This window comes from Athene cunicularia, assembly GCF_003259725.1.
Source record: "Athene cunicularia isolate RWA chromosome 3 unlocalized genomic scaffold, athCun1 chr3_part1, whole genome shotgun sequence".
NCBI classification, from domain to species: domain Eukaryota; kingdom Metazoa; phylum Chordata; class Aves; order Strigiformes; family Strigidae; genus Athene; species Athene cunicularia.
This window is the reverse complement of record NW_020799097.1, coordinates 38208782-38222774: the sequence shown is the minus strand read 5'-3', so window position 1 is coordinate 38222774 and position 13993 is coordinate 38208782. Positions and strand designations below refer to the sequence as shown.

Here is a 13993-nt window from a genome sequence, read left to right as displayed (position 1 = left end):
CATCAATGTAATTTTTTACTACATCTAGTTAGTACTCAGATTTTGATGCTTACAATCAGTCAAACAGTTTATCATTAATGACATTAAAATAATCTCTATAGCATTTTTTGCATAATAAGATTTGGTATACTTCTGATTATAATGTAGACGGAGTATAAACAAGAGAATTGTATTTTCTTTAACATTTATTTTCTTGGGTTTAGTTGTATTACTTGATTCACAAGATTCAACTACAGAACTTCAGAAGGCTGTTGAAACATCAGATATAGCTCTAGGTGAACGTTGTCTGCCTGAAGAAGTCAGTGGGATTGAAATGAATGAAGCAGGTAAGGGTTGCTTTAAAAAAAACAACTACCAAAGCACAAAACAAAACTCAAACCCCAAAATCTTACTTTAGTAGTAGTGGCTCTGATGTCTTCATTTGTTCATAGGTTATCAGTGACCATGAAGCCCTTGGCTTTCAGTAACACATCTTGATAGAAAGAGGAATTATTTCAGGAAAAAGTAATGTTTCTACTAAAAAGACACCTTTTTACAGTTGTTTATTGTAAAGTTGCTTTTGACACTGCAGTTTGTTTTTTAAATACCATCTCCTTTGGTTATTCATGATAGCCAAAATTCTTCTTTGACAGCGTTGAACACAATTATGAAATACGTTGTCATATCAAGCTTTACAGCAGTGTATGCATGTGTATCCAGAGTATGGCTCTGATGGCATCTATTAAAATAGTTATGTCACATAGGCTGTTAGTCTGAGTACTGATAAAATATTGAGGGAGAGGCATGCAAACTGTAGATGAGACTGTTTAATATGTACAAATTACTTGACAATTGTTTATTTTATAGTAAAAATGAGATTTTAAAATATTTTTTTCATAACTGAAATCACTGTTCTCACCACATAATAGACCAAGCCAGTAACTGAAACACAAGCTCCAGTGGGATGCTTCCCAAACCAGAAAATCTTGTAGTGTCTCATATGAGCCTGCCTTTTTCACAGGCACTTCCTATGGACAAACCACCAGTGACATTGAAGCATTACACCAAGCATACCATCATATTGATCAGTCTTTGGGGGACACTGATGAGCAAAAACTGCACAATTCTGCAATGGCAGTCTCGGAATGCTTAGTGCAAAGTGCTTCACAAAATAATGACATCTATTCCAAAAACATGTCAACTACTGAATCGGGTAAATAACTCAAAGGAAGGCATGTATTGTACAAGCATGTAAAATAAGTGAACTAGTAATATCTTTAATACTCCATTAATGAAACATTTTTAAATGTGCTTTTTATAAAAATATTTTCTAAGTTTAGGGGGGGGTTAATTATTTTTTTTTTAATTTTACATTAATTAGATTTGCCTACTGTGGAAGAATTGATGAAACCAATCAAAGGACATTCATGTAATATCAGAAATTCTGATGTGGAGCCTGAAAGGTATTTAATAATATTAATAATGCATTTTAAGAATTGTAATAACTTAAGTCTATTAACTATTTATGAAAAACAGCTTACTAAACTCAGCTATCTTTTTCCCTAATTAAATGCTGAAATTTCATTATGTCTTGCACTGGCATTATGGCATATGCAGTGAACTGTAAAATGAATATACGGGGTTAATTGGTTTAGACTAGGGATTCCCAAACTTTGAGTGATAAGCAGCAGTGTTTGCCAAATCACTTGGAGTGTTTCTTACTCTCACAGCTAGCATCTCTGCTTCCCCAGTCTTCTGCTCTTTCTCCTCTGCTGTACATGGATTTCAGCCCACAACCTATACTAGCTCTCCAACCTCTATAATCTAAGATCAAATCCTCTTATTCTGCTTACTCTCATGATTATTTCTAACCTGCACTTCATACCTCCTTCTGGTTTGCTCCAGCTGTTGTGTCTGGAGCAGAAAACACAGGCCTTGGAACTGTCAGAAATAGGTTAAAATTAGCAAATGAATTTTGGGACCCTATTGGATAGCTGCACCCAGCAGAAAGTACCATTCATTTTTTTTATTAGCATCAATTGCATCCTTGAAGGTGTTCATCTTGTGGCCAAGTTTGCTACCTCCATGAAAAGTCATTGCTGGGAAATAGCTCTTGTTCCACAAGGTGGGAGTGAATCTGTATAACTAAATCTGCAAGGTTGTTCTTAAAAGAAGCCTAGTGACTCTTTCAAATTCAAGCAGTCTTTACAGCCAATACCTAAAGGAAAAATGGCCCACTTTTTCCTGAGTTGATAGAAAAGGGCAAAAGTCTTATTATATATGACTTTATTTCTTTCTCTTGTAGTCCTGTGAAACTGGTAGGCAGCACAGCGAATGACCTCATCAGCCACTCACCCTTTAAAGAGCACCAGCATAATGCAGTTTGGGAGACAAACTTACTTGAAAAATTTAACAGACAAGAGAGCGTCTTTCTACAGACAGCTATGAATGACAATAACTTCCAGAGGGTGACTGAGAAAGAAATTCAGACAAGTGAAGTACAGCCTGATGTACTAAGAGAAAAAGTAGTACAAGACTCCCTGCTTTCACAAGGCAGCAAAACTAAACAAGTAAGTAATATCAAACAGATTTTTATTATATAGAAATACATTTAAACTTTGTATATTTTTAGACTGCCTGTCATTTGATTATGCTCTGATGTTTAAAAATTGAGACTGTTGCTGTTTTTCTTGAAACTCTCATGTTACACATTACTATTGGTAGAGGTAGCCAAATCCTGTGGACTTTGGCACCAGCGGGATTCTTCCTGTCCCAGCCCAGTATGTGCAGGGCTGCTGCAGTGCCATGTCCCCAGCTCAAGCTAGTAGCAAGTCTGAGCACATGTTTCCACTATGGGGACACATATAAATGCACACAGGCTCAGAACAGAGACCATAGCTACAGAGAGGACAGCTAGAAATACTGCTCGATGAGAATGTAGGAGAGACTGCTGTGATCACTTAGACAAGTGTACTGACCACCAACCTGGTCATGTTACCAACTGCTTTACTCTTACTATTTTCCTTCTATTTCCCACACTTGTTCCTAGTTGATCAACCTTAATCTCTACCTAGTTTTTGTCCTTTCCCTGAACATCCTGTGAGTTTTGCAGATTCACAATCCTCTCAAACATTCCATTCCCAAATCTTCTCCCTGCATCCCCAAATTCTCTTCTCTTTGCATCCCCTAAATGAGTCCCACATGCCTTTAGGCAATAACCTCTTCTGTCTGCAAGAAGTTGCAGGGAGAGAGGTTGGTTGGCTAATTTATCCTGGTGGATTTCCCACTAGGGCCCACAGGCTAAGCTTTCTCAGTTGCTAGTCTTAGAAGCTGTGTGCTCCATTTTTGATGATCCAGTTCATTAGCGTTCCTCTCCCTGCCACTGTTCCTCTCTTCATCACTGGGTTTCTGTGTTCACTGTGATTAGCCTTTAGTCACAAGCTACCTGCTTTGGTAAGCTAAAGATCCTGTAATGTAATACAGCTTGCTACAACAATTAAATGGAGGCAGTACAAAATACTTGCACGAGGTATACTTCTGAAGTAGTAAAATTCTGCAAAATTACATACTATTAATTTCCTTAAAAATAATGCTTCCTGCAGCCCCAAGTCTTAGATCTGTGTAATTCTGGTAACTGGGTCTGTGTTCTTTGAGCAATGAAAGTTGCTTCAGATTACACGAGAATCTAAAACTTGTTTTAAACAAATGTGTTCTATCACAGGCTCTTCAGTCTTGTTCCTTGAAGAATCAAAGATCAGAATCAATGACAACTAAACCAATGCTATACCAGAATATCAGAAGTCCAGGATCTTCACATAATAAGAAATCTTCATATGTTCCTCATGGGGTGGTTAGAAGTTCTGGGTATGGGAAACCCAGTTCACCCTCAAAACAGTCTTTACCCTCAAAACAGTCTTTTCCAGTTAATGAGAAGAAAATGCCAAAAGAAACTTCCAAAAAGACCAGTGTGAAAGCCAGAAGTCCTGCAGATAGAACAAGATCTAAAGGTAATTCTACCATAAGAAGCTTGAGTTTTAAGAGCAAGAGAGCTTTGCTGTTCATGGTTCATGTTTAAAAAAATAAAAATTTAAAGTTGTAGAAGAAATCTAAACCCAAACAAAATTAAGTACTGAATTTTTTCTGTATTAGAATGAAGTTGCTGGAAGAGAGACTCTTAAATAAAGCTTTGCAATGTAATCTTGTTTCATTTCCACTCTCATATACCACCACTATGTTTGAGGCTTATCTGTTGTTCATCAGTAGGACCAAAACAGTAGAAAAAGCTGGTGTTTGAAAGTAAGCATCTATGGGTTACATTTTTCATTACAGTAAATGCAAAGATTTGCTGACACACTAAGTTCTGTGTGTGATGTTGAATTTCTGTTCTCAGCTTCTATCTTTCCTAGAGTACAAAGAAAGTACAAAAAAGAAAGACATACTTTCTGTTCATGTCTCTTGTAACACTAAGGAAAGGGCAATGCCAATGCAGTCCTGTGAAAGCTGAGTTACAAGTAAAGGTCTGAATTTTTTTGTTTTGGGGTGAAGCCTGAAGAGTTTAATGAGATCATTCATCTTAGTGTCTTTGCAAACAATGTTTGCTATCTCTGAGGCATGGGAAAATAATTCTACATATGCGCAGGTTTTAGCGCACTTCTAGCATGTAATGCTTTTAGAAACCCTGTGAGTAGTATTGGGGAAAAGTAGTTTAGGATTATGTTGCTCATTTTAGGGAGTGCTTCAGTGGCAGCTGTCAAACTAAGGGACCTTAGTTCCTTAGTGCATTGGTGTGGCACTTCCTGGAGAAGAGGAGGGTGTAGAGTCAGATGGAGGTGGTGAAGTGAAAAACGAGTCATGAGAAAATGAGGCCACTAGCCTCATTCAAACACGTTTTTCCTTTTCGAGCTATAACCATTCTCCATAGCAATTTTGGGTGACTTCAGAAGTTAATCTCACTGGGATGCATTCTGCAGGGGCCTCTAAAGCTAGGAAGAGAATGGCACTGAATCAAACAATCCCTTGATCATCAGTGCTAAGGGAGCACTTTGTGAGGGGCAGTGTGAGAAATGTGAAAAGTATTAAATTTGGACAATGATCACTGCCTGTTTCTTTTCAGGTATAATATTTCTAAGCAGGAGCTCTTACCTTAAATCACTCTGGGTAGTAATTAAATGACAGTTAGAGTTACTATCTGTATTTCAGAAGACTTAAGATGTGAATAGTTCCATGCATGTTGGTTACTCTCTAGGTGGAACCTCCCTGATTTTTAATTTCTGGTCAAATTGCTATTTGATGCCACAAATAAGTGTTGCATGGCTTTGTATGCTGTCTGCACTCCAAAGTTCATTTTGAAAATTGCCGTGTCTTATCTTCACCATAGCTTGAAATACATTATGTTTCTGTATACTTGGATAACTGGCCACTTCTTGAGCAGAGAACTGAGGTTAACCTTGTTCCATGAAGGATTTATTATCCAGCTACTGTTTCAGTTGTTAGCTTGGGTTTTGTTTTATCTTGACACCAGTTACTTACTTTAAAAAGCCTACGTTTTCCATAATGTCTCATTGTTCTCAAGTTTTGATATTTAATTCAAAATTTGAGTTGTAGAATACTTAATATATATGCCTAAGGGGTGGATTGTTTTTTTGAAAGAACATTAAATTCTGAATTTAATTTTGTTCTATTTTACTTTCTGCCTAAATGAAGAAGCCTTATTTGCTACTAGGATAATAAGATCTGCAACAAATGAACCAACTTTGAAGGGAGGTATTAACAGAGTTATGCCTGGCCAATCAGTTGTTAATAATCTTGGACACCAGGCTGTGGATTATTGCAGGCAATATCAGCATGTAAGTAATAATCTGATGCTTCTAGTTATAGTATGTACAGCTTGGCTTGCAAGGCTTTTTTATCAAGACTTTTAATAATTATCACAAGATTGGCAAATACTGAAGTACCAAAAAAAGACTTTCCTTTAGTCAAAAACTAGTTTTTGCTTTTAAAATATGTTAAGTATAATCATACTGCTTTTCAGTTGCTTGGATTCAGTTGCTATTACTTAGGTGGTTCTATATTCTTAAAATTGGCACGCTTATTAATTTCTAAAAATTACTGTTTTGTGGTAGAAAAGGGAAAAATTTTAAATAAAACTTCTACTTAAAAGTATTGTTATGAATGTTAAATAGTACTACTGTTTGGGGTTTTTTCAATTTTCATTACATTGAATATCTAATAGTATCTTCTGACTTCTCAAAGATGACTGAATTTGCAGTACCATGATGGAATTTCCTTCTTTCTTATAAACTGTATTAAAAAAAATCATTGAATACCTAAATCATTACATCTTTTCAGAAAGTAAGATGCATAATAGAATAATTCTGGCAACTGTGTAATGGCTCTCATATGAGAGGTGTTTGTTTCTTTTGGGGTTTTTTGGCTTGTTTTCCTCATACGTATTTGGAAGTGAGGAAGTAGCTTATTAAAATAAATGTAGGATGTTTTGCCATTAGAATGTTGGTGGGTTGGTTTTTTTTTTTAAGTGCCTTATGTGATTGCTGAGAGCAGACAAGCCAGTTAAATAAAATCGGTGAGCAGAATTTTTGGTAAACAATCAGCTCAGTGTAATGTTCCCCTAAATTTTTCTCTTCACTAGGATTTATCATTTTCTCCTATCAAAAGTTGTGATAGGGAACTATATTTGCTAAAACGAGTACAAGCTGCAGAGGAGGACCTGAATACAGCTCGTGATTTGATTCAACAACTAACCAGCACGGTTTCACAAAAAGAGAAAGAAATAGAGACAAAGATAGTAGAATTGAAAACACAGCATGAAAAAGAGCTTTCTCGGCTGGGTCAGGAAAACTATGTTCTTCAGAGTAAGGTACTTTATCCTCTTGTATTCGATTAATATAGAACAGAAGAAATATTGCTTCTGAAAATTAAATTTAAATTATTTTACATGAGTTGTTAATGAGCAGAAAATCCAGATTTACACACACTGCTAGCTTGTAAATGCATACCCACCGCTGGGTTTATTGCCCGTAAGACATGATCTTTTTTTTCTACAGAGATAAACTAAGTTACCCTGAGATTCTTTAGATATTTTGAGAGCTCTGCAGCATTTTTTTAAAGATTTAACTCACTTTTAGGTTAAAAAAAATTAGTAAGAGATTAACAGATACCACTGGTTATAGATAAGTACTAAATGTTGACATATTGGGGGGTTTCTTGATAGATTTTTCAATGTTGTGTTCTGTCTATATGGCATATTCCCAGGGTTATTCCACTATACCCTCCTGTCTAGATGCATAAGAGCAGAAGAGGGAGGGTAAAATTTTAACTTTTCCCAAACTTTTTATAGTTTGTTTCTGTTTTGTAATGCTTCTGTAAAACTCCAATTGATCATGGGTCAGCTTTCATATCTTAATGAAACAACTGACCTATTTATATTATAAAAGTGTAGTCTTGCAGAGAATTCCATATTGTTAACAGAACTTTCTTATTGTGTGTCTTTTTCCTTCTGAAAGTTGAGAAGTATGGAAGAGCTGACTCAAGAAAAGAGATGGACTCATCATACAGCAACAATTCCTGTCACTGAAGAAAAACTAGCACAAATACAAAAAGAAATTGAAGATCAGGAGGTCATTATTCAAGGTTATCAGCAGGTATACCACACAGCATATTAAGCCATGTTCTATCCAGTTTCAGAAACAAACTTATGTGATGGTTACTACTTTTCTATGGAAAATAGTTATCCTGCTGTCTAAAAACTGCATGAAAATTAGCTGTGAAGAGCAAACATGTATTGCATGTTTAAAAAGTATTTCACACTTGTCTAGTTTGAACTAAGTTCTTCTACGATTCCATGTAACTCTTCTAAATTGTAAGAATACTCTGACTTGTCAATTGAGAATAGGGAAAATACTTTATGGCCAATAAAGAACCACAAACTTTTTGCCATGAATGTAGTAGAAAGCTAGTATTTTTAAGGAATATTAGAAATCTGAAGGGATCTGTTTTTAAGATGTTTTTCACTGGATGTGTAGAAAACTTATTAGTGTGCCTGATTACTTTTTTTTTAATTATTTAGTCAAGTGTAGAAATAGATAATGCAAGCTTAATAATCCTTTTAAATACTTGAAGCTATAAAAATAAATAGGTTAAGTTTAACCAGCTTCCAGCTGGTGCTCAACAGCATTTCTTGGTCTAGGCACAATGTCTTGCCAGTATGGCTGTGATCATCCAAACTTGGTGATGGTTTGTGTGCACAGGATTGGAGCATGGGTAGGCTGAATTCTGATCTATCAGCACCCATCCATGTATATGCCTTTTGAATATAATTGGGATAGCTTTGCAGAGGAACTGGCCTAGATTCTCCAGAGTGAGCAGACACTTGGACAAGATTGTAGAGGTCACTGTATACTACTTTAGCATAAAGATAATGAAAGTAGATATTTCAGAAACTTAGTAATAAAACATTTAGTGTTTGCTTCCACTGTTTCAGTAGGCAAACTATGCAAGTCATAGAAAATTGGTTTTGAACTGAATAAAACAGTAACTTATGAACATTCTTTAACTTTGTCTCAACTCAGGAAAATGAGAAATTATACAAACAGATGAAAGAGCTACAAATCCAAAACAAAAAAAACGAGGAACAAATGTTTAAGGAGAATCAGTGTTTAATGTCTGAATTAGTAGTCCTAAGGTAGGCTCATTTAAATATCTGACCTAAAATCTCTAGAATTCTCAGCTTTGTTTATTATTCTATTTGTGAAGAACCCCTGCAGAGTCTGTCAGGTGCATGTTTGCCAATGTTTCTTGGGTTTGTGGTTTTGTTTTTACTTTTGAGAATTGATTTATGTTGATTATGGGCACTTAATTCTTAGTCTTCTTGCTGATGTTGGAGACTTGTGGGAAGACTCAAGACTTCCATTTGGAGAATGTTTCAATGCTAAAATTAAAATACTCTTAATCATATCACAATGTGTAATACATATACTACACTTGTTCTGGTATTATGCTCTGCTCATGTCAAAATGTTTTTGACAAGATGCACAGTAGACCGGGGGCCACAGGAGATCCTGGTAGTGGAGGAACCATTAGATTCACAGCACTGTAAGTCCTGTAAGATTTACATCCTGTGCTAGTAATGAGGAAAAAAAACCCCAGCAATTGAATGTACTCGTGATTTACAAATCTTTGCTTGGGAGAGGCTGTGAATGAGTTCCACTGATGTTGAATAGGTTTGTTTCCCTCCCTTGTGTAGTCCCAACAAACAAGTTTGTACAAGGTGAGAAGATTTCACCTTAAAGGTGAAAATTTTTCATATAAAGGTGTACTGCACAGTTGCTTCTTTCTTTGTTTTGAGCCTGCATGAACTGACTTTGTGGTACCATTTGGGGGGAGGTTGGTTTTTAGTACACCACTGTTAGTATGCCAGGTCACCACATTGCATAACTGGTTTTTGCTGTTGCTGTTTAGAGAAAAGATAGGGAAGGCTAATACCCAGTCACAAATTGTGCAGGATTCTGAGCCAGCCAGAAATCAGAGTTTCACGGAATTGATTTCAGAGCTTCGAGCAGCACAGGTAGGTATATACCAAGCCTGTTTTTCATGTTACATGCATAACCATCCATATTTTAAACTAGTAACATAAATTAAGTAACAGAGCATGCTACTCTTCTACAGTGTTAATTACTCGTCACACTTGTATATCACAAATATCTCATCAAATGAACTTTCAGAAATAATCCCCTAAACCATATATTCACTGAAAGATGTTGTTGTGTTTAGTGGCAATTCTGAAAATACCTTGTGGGAGCTTGCAGAAAGTAGTGATAACTTTCCAACATAAGACAAATCCAGAAGAATGTTTATCCCTGCTTGTACCAAGTAGGTTCTAGAAAAGAGTATCAAAGTGAAAAGAATCTTTTGTTATTCAGGCATGTAACTTTTTTTCTAGTCCTACAGATGCTTGTGGTTTTGAGGCAGGGTGTTTAGTAAGCTTCATGTTAAAATTAAAGCTTTTCAGGAACTTCTGTTCTCAGCTTACTGTAAGTGGGGCATTGTTCTGTTACACACTTCCTCTGATAGTTAGATAAGAAATTAAAAGCTCCTTCTTCCATTTTTGTTTTGGCTTGCAGTGGGTTTATTTAAAAACAAAAACAAAAACCCCAACAAAACCAACAAGTGGTTAGGTAGGTAATAAGAGGATCTGGATCCAGTGAGCCTCAGGACCAGTGGAGGCATTCCTGGTCTGACAGAGCTGACTTTGTGCTCTTAAGACTCCAGAGACCCTCAAAGTTCCAACCTCATACGTGCTGCTGCTACACTTCCTTGTCCCTAGGTCCAGCCTGTAATGAGACCAAACACAAGATCCAAAGATGGAGAGAGTCACACAGACTAACATGGTCAGGCACACAGACAGCACAGAGAGTAGTGTCTTTGCTCACACCACAGAAGTACAAGCAATACTGTTGGAAACACAAAGAGCACATACAGACTGATCCTGTTCAGCAGATCAGGACAGGAATTCACTAGCAGTACCACACCACAGTGTATGCATATACACTGGCCCTTGCTGGCCCTAGACATTTGGTCTATTTACTGGCTTGCCCCAAAATCTCAGTCAGCTGCTGCCTGCATCTATGGATCCCTAGGACCAAGGGCCTCCATCTCCTGAGGTGATACTGGCACTGAGACCTTTTGTCCTACATAGTCTTGAAGTTTGCTAGTGATCATGCACGCACAAACAGAACAGAGAGTGCATGCAGAAAATGGCAGGAAATAGAACATAGCAAGATGAACTGTTGGACAGTACATCTGTCCATTTAAGCTACAGTCTTAAGTCTTAGAAATAAGTAAAGCCATTTTCTTTACTGAGTCACTCAAAAGGCAGATATTTTCTACTTCAAATAGTTATGTAACACTTTTTTTAAATTAAATTTAGCTTAAGCTTTCCCATTCTCTGCTATAGCAAGGTGTGAGAACACCAAAACTAGAAAACTTTATTGCTGTTCTAGTCTGATGCATCTGCAGTGATTTAATCATTTTATAGTGAAAAAGCATGCTCAGGATTTTTGTAATGCGGGTTTAGTTTTTCTTATTGTTTTCTCTAAAACTCAGAAGGAAGAAGCTAAATTACAAGAAGAAATAAGACGTCTCAAACAAGATAAGCAAGCTCTTGAGGTAGACTTGGGACAAGCAAAGAAGGAGAGAGATTTAGCAAAAGTCCAGATTGCAACCTCATCAGGTAAAACACCTTTATTTTGTTGAAGAATTTTGACTCTCTGTGCCTCACTAAATAAATATGTAACTAAAACCTGTTTCTTATTAAAATATTTGTCAAATGCATCTAGACCATTTCCAAATATTGTCTAAATTTAAAAGCATACAGTGAAGGACATACTACAGTACGAATACTGTTGCATTTAAAATCCTAATTAGGTTCTGGTTTTACAACTTCACTGCAGTAACAGGACTGTCAAAAGAGTAAATGTATGAAATGTGCTGAGAAGGATAGTGTTGACTAATTACTTCTTCAATATATCATTACTATTAAATACTAAGGATGTCTTATTCTTGTAGGTGAGAAGACTTACGAATTTAAAGTTATGGAAGAATCATACAGACAGGAAATTACTCATTTAAAAAGAAGACTTCAGTGGTATGCAGAAAATCAAGATCTTCTGGATAAAGATGCAGCCCATCTTAAAGATGCAAGAGAAGAAATTGAGAAGCTAAAACTAGAGGTGATAATATCTACCTTTATCTAAGCAGTTGGAATGTTAAATTATTTCTTTTCTAGTGATGAGTATAATGTAATTCTGTCCTTCATAATCCCATTTTTCTCAAGAAAAAATGTGAACTCTTCATAACCTTTAAATCAAATGTGGAGTCTTTATATGCAAAATTGATATTACTGCATATGCAATGAGACTTGCAAGTGCAGAATGCTTAAAAACCTGGGTTTGCTCCTGTTGGACACTGTGATGATGCTCCTGGAAACAAAAGTAATGTGTTTCCTTAAAACCTGCAGATTTCTTGACTAAGAAAAAGTAGTACATTGGTACATTAACAGTTCGAAACATCCCTCTTATCACTCTTTTCTTCTTTTTTACTCCATGGTAGCATAGGCAACACTTTTTTTTTTTCTCTTAAATGCAGGTTCTAAATTCTTTCTTACTAAAATTGTCTGGTTGCTGTAATGGGGAGAAAAATGCCAAAACACTCACAATTTAGCGCAAGCAAAACTAATACATGAATCTTGAATAGTTCTGAGATTTGTGTTGTCTGCTTGTCAGTAGGTTTGACTTCGGATTCACAGAAATAAAGAACTTTACCAACGATAAAATATAATGGATCATGGAATTTTTTTCATGGTGTTTTATTGGAGAGATCACAGACAAAAGAAGGTGCTTCTAAATGAGCAGCCAGAAAACAAGACCCCTTAAACACCACCATATCAAACTTTGATCAACATGTCATTGTTGTGAAAGAAAATCTTTTCATTTGCATTTTCTCCAGGATGGACTGGTGTTTAAGAGCTTTGACTTCATAGAAACAATCAAATTAGTCAAACTTTGTTGGCATAAAAGCATTACTTATACCAACATTGCCAATGTGAGAAAGAAATCAAGATAGGAATACTTCCAACTATACGAGGTGTAATATCCCTGTACAGTGATTGTAGTAGTTAGTAAAGGTAGGAAATACCATTTTAGATTAAAGCTTTGAATCTTTGTGGTCAGACTTTATGGGAGTGCAGAAGTGTTAGCTATCCAGTTCCTTCCCCTCATCCTGGGAGTCGGCAGTTATTTAGGCACAACATAGCATTCCTTTTTGGCTGTTTTATATCTCATCCCGGAGTGTAGCCTTGCAAATCACAAACTGTTTTCTTAACTCACCCTGAATTGATGTAATTCACTGTAGTACTTTATATTATAGCTTAATTAACCAAGCCTGCAAACTAGAAGTATGGGAGAAAGAAGCCAATTTACTGGTCTGAAGACAAGATTGTCCCAGAGCTGAAGTTCTCTTCTAGATTTCCATAGCTAGTTTCAGCTCCTTTGATCTTAAGTGGCTTGAAGAAGCCACTGAAGAATCAGTGCAGAAATTACTATTACCAGTTTTTAAGTTGCAGAATATTTCCATTATATTGTGTGTGTTTGAAATGCTTACTTTTGTACTACAGGGTAGTATCTCTGAATATATATTTCAATTTATTTCCTCATAAATTGCATAGGTTGAGAAGCTCAGAACTGAAGCTGGCAATCAGTGTGTGCAACAGAAGAAACGCTTGCGAGACAGAGCAGCAGATGCTAAAAGAATTCAGGATCTTGAACGACAAGTATGCAATAATAGAACTGTGTTTTGTCTTTATTTCAGATAATGTCTCTTAAAACACTTATCAGCCCTTTCATAAGGATAAAGCATTGAATGAAGCCCTGTGATAAAGTAACTTGTGCTGTGGAACACAACGCAAAAAGCTACAATTATTTACTTACAAAGGGCTCTTCTGCTACTATATTCTAATAAGCTATTCACTGATATCCCTTTTCAAATCCTCTAACATTGAATACTGTTTTGAGTTTCTTTGAAAGGGGCAAGAGGGCAAAACCACACAGATGCTTGCTGTTTATCTTCTAAGACTCCTTTGGTCTATGTTCAGTAATCTCTTAATGCTATAACCAATTTCAGCCAAGTTGATTCGAGAGTAGCAGTTTAAATTTTATTGAATTCCTACAAGGTTCCTGAAATTGAGGAGTGGAGACCTTAAAATCTATGTTTCTACTGAGGAAAAGTCAGGTGGAAGTGGGCTTTTCTGAATTTTAGGAGATGGCAGCTGCATTTTTGTTATTAGTATTGCATGCAGGGTGTTAGTTTTATTGCAGCCCCCAAAATAAAAGGCATATGATCTGTTATTGGGAGAATAATTTCAGTGCTGTTATGAAATACCTCTATAAAATTTGGAAAAGTAGAATGTGAATGTAAGTCCAGAAAAAAAAGCAAATAATTT

The 13993-nt window shown here is 36.1% G+C and overlaps 1 protein-coding gene across 6 annotated transcripts in view; it reads left to right on the top strand.

The window, feature by feature from the left end:
• The window catches only part of CEP162 (centrosomal protein 162), a 50631-nt gene that overhangs the window by 21829 nt on the left and 14809 nt on the right, over positions 1-13993 (top strand). For all 6 annotated transcript variants that reach the window (XM_026844304.1, XM_026844302.1, XM_026844305.1 and 3 more), the window contains 13 exons: positions 204-326; positions 1001-1192; positions 1361-1442; positions 2285-2549; positions 3701-3986; positions 5683-5825; positions 6629-6856; positions 7503-7640; positions 8568-8680; positions 9457-9562; positions 11101-11227; positions 11563-11726; positions 13220-13324. In XM_026844304.1, the coding sequence (XP_026700105.1) occupies positions 204-326; positions 1001-1192; positions 1361-1442; positions 2285-2549; positions 3701-3986; positions 5683-5825; positions 6629-6856; positions 7503-7640; positions 8568-8680; positions 9457-9562; positions 11101-11227; positions 11563-11726; positions 13220-13324 (2072 nt within the window). The remainder of the gene's footprint in view (positions 1-203; positions 327-1000; positions 1193-1360; positions 1443-2284; positions 2550-3700; positions 3987-5682; positions 5826-6628; positions 6857-7502; positions 7641-8567; positions 8681-9456; positions 9563-11100; positions 11228-11562; positions 11727-13219; positions 13325-13993) is intronic.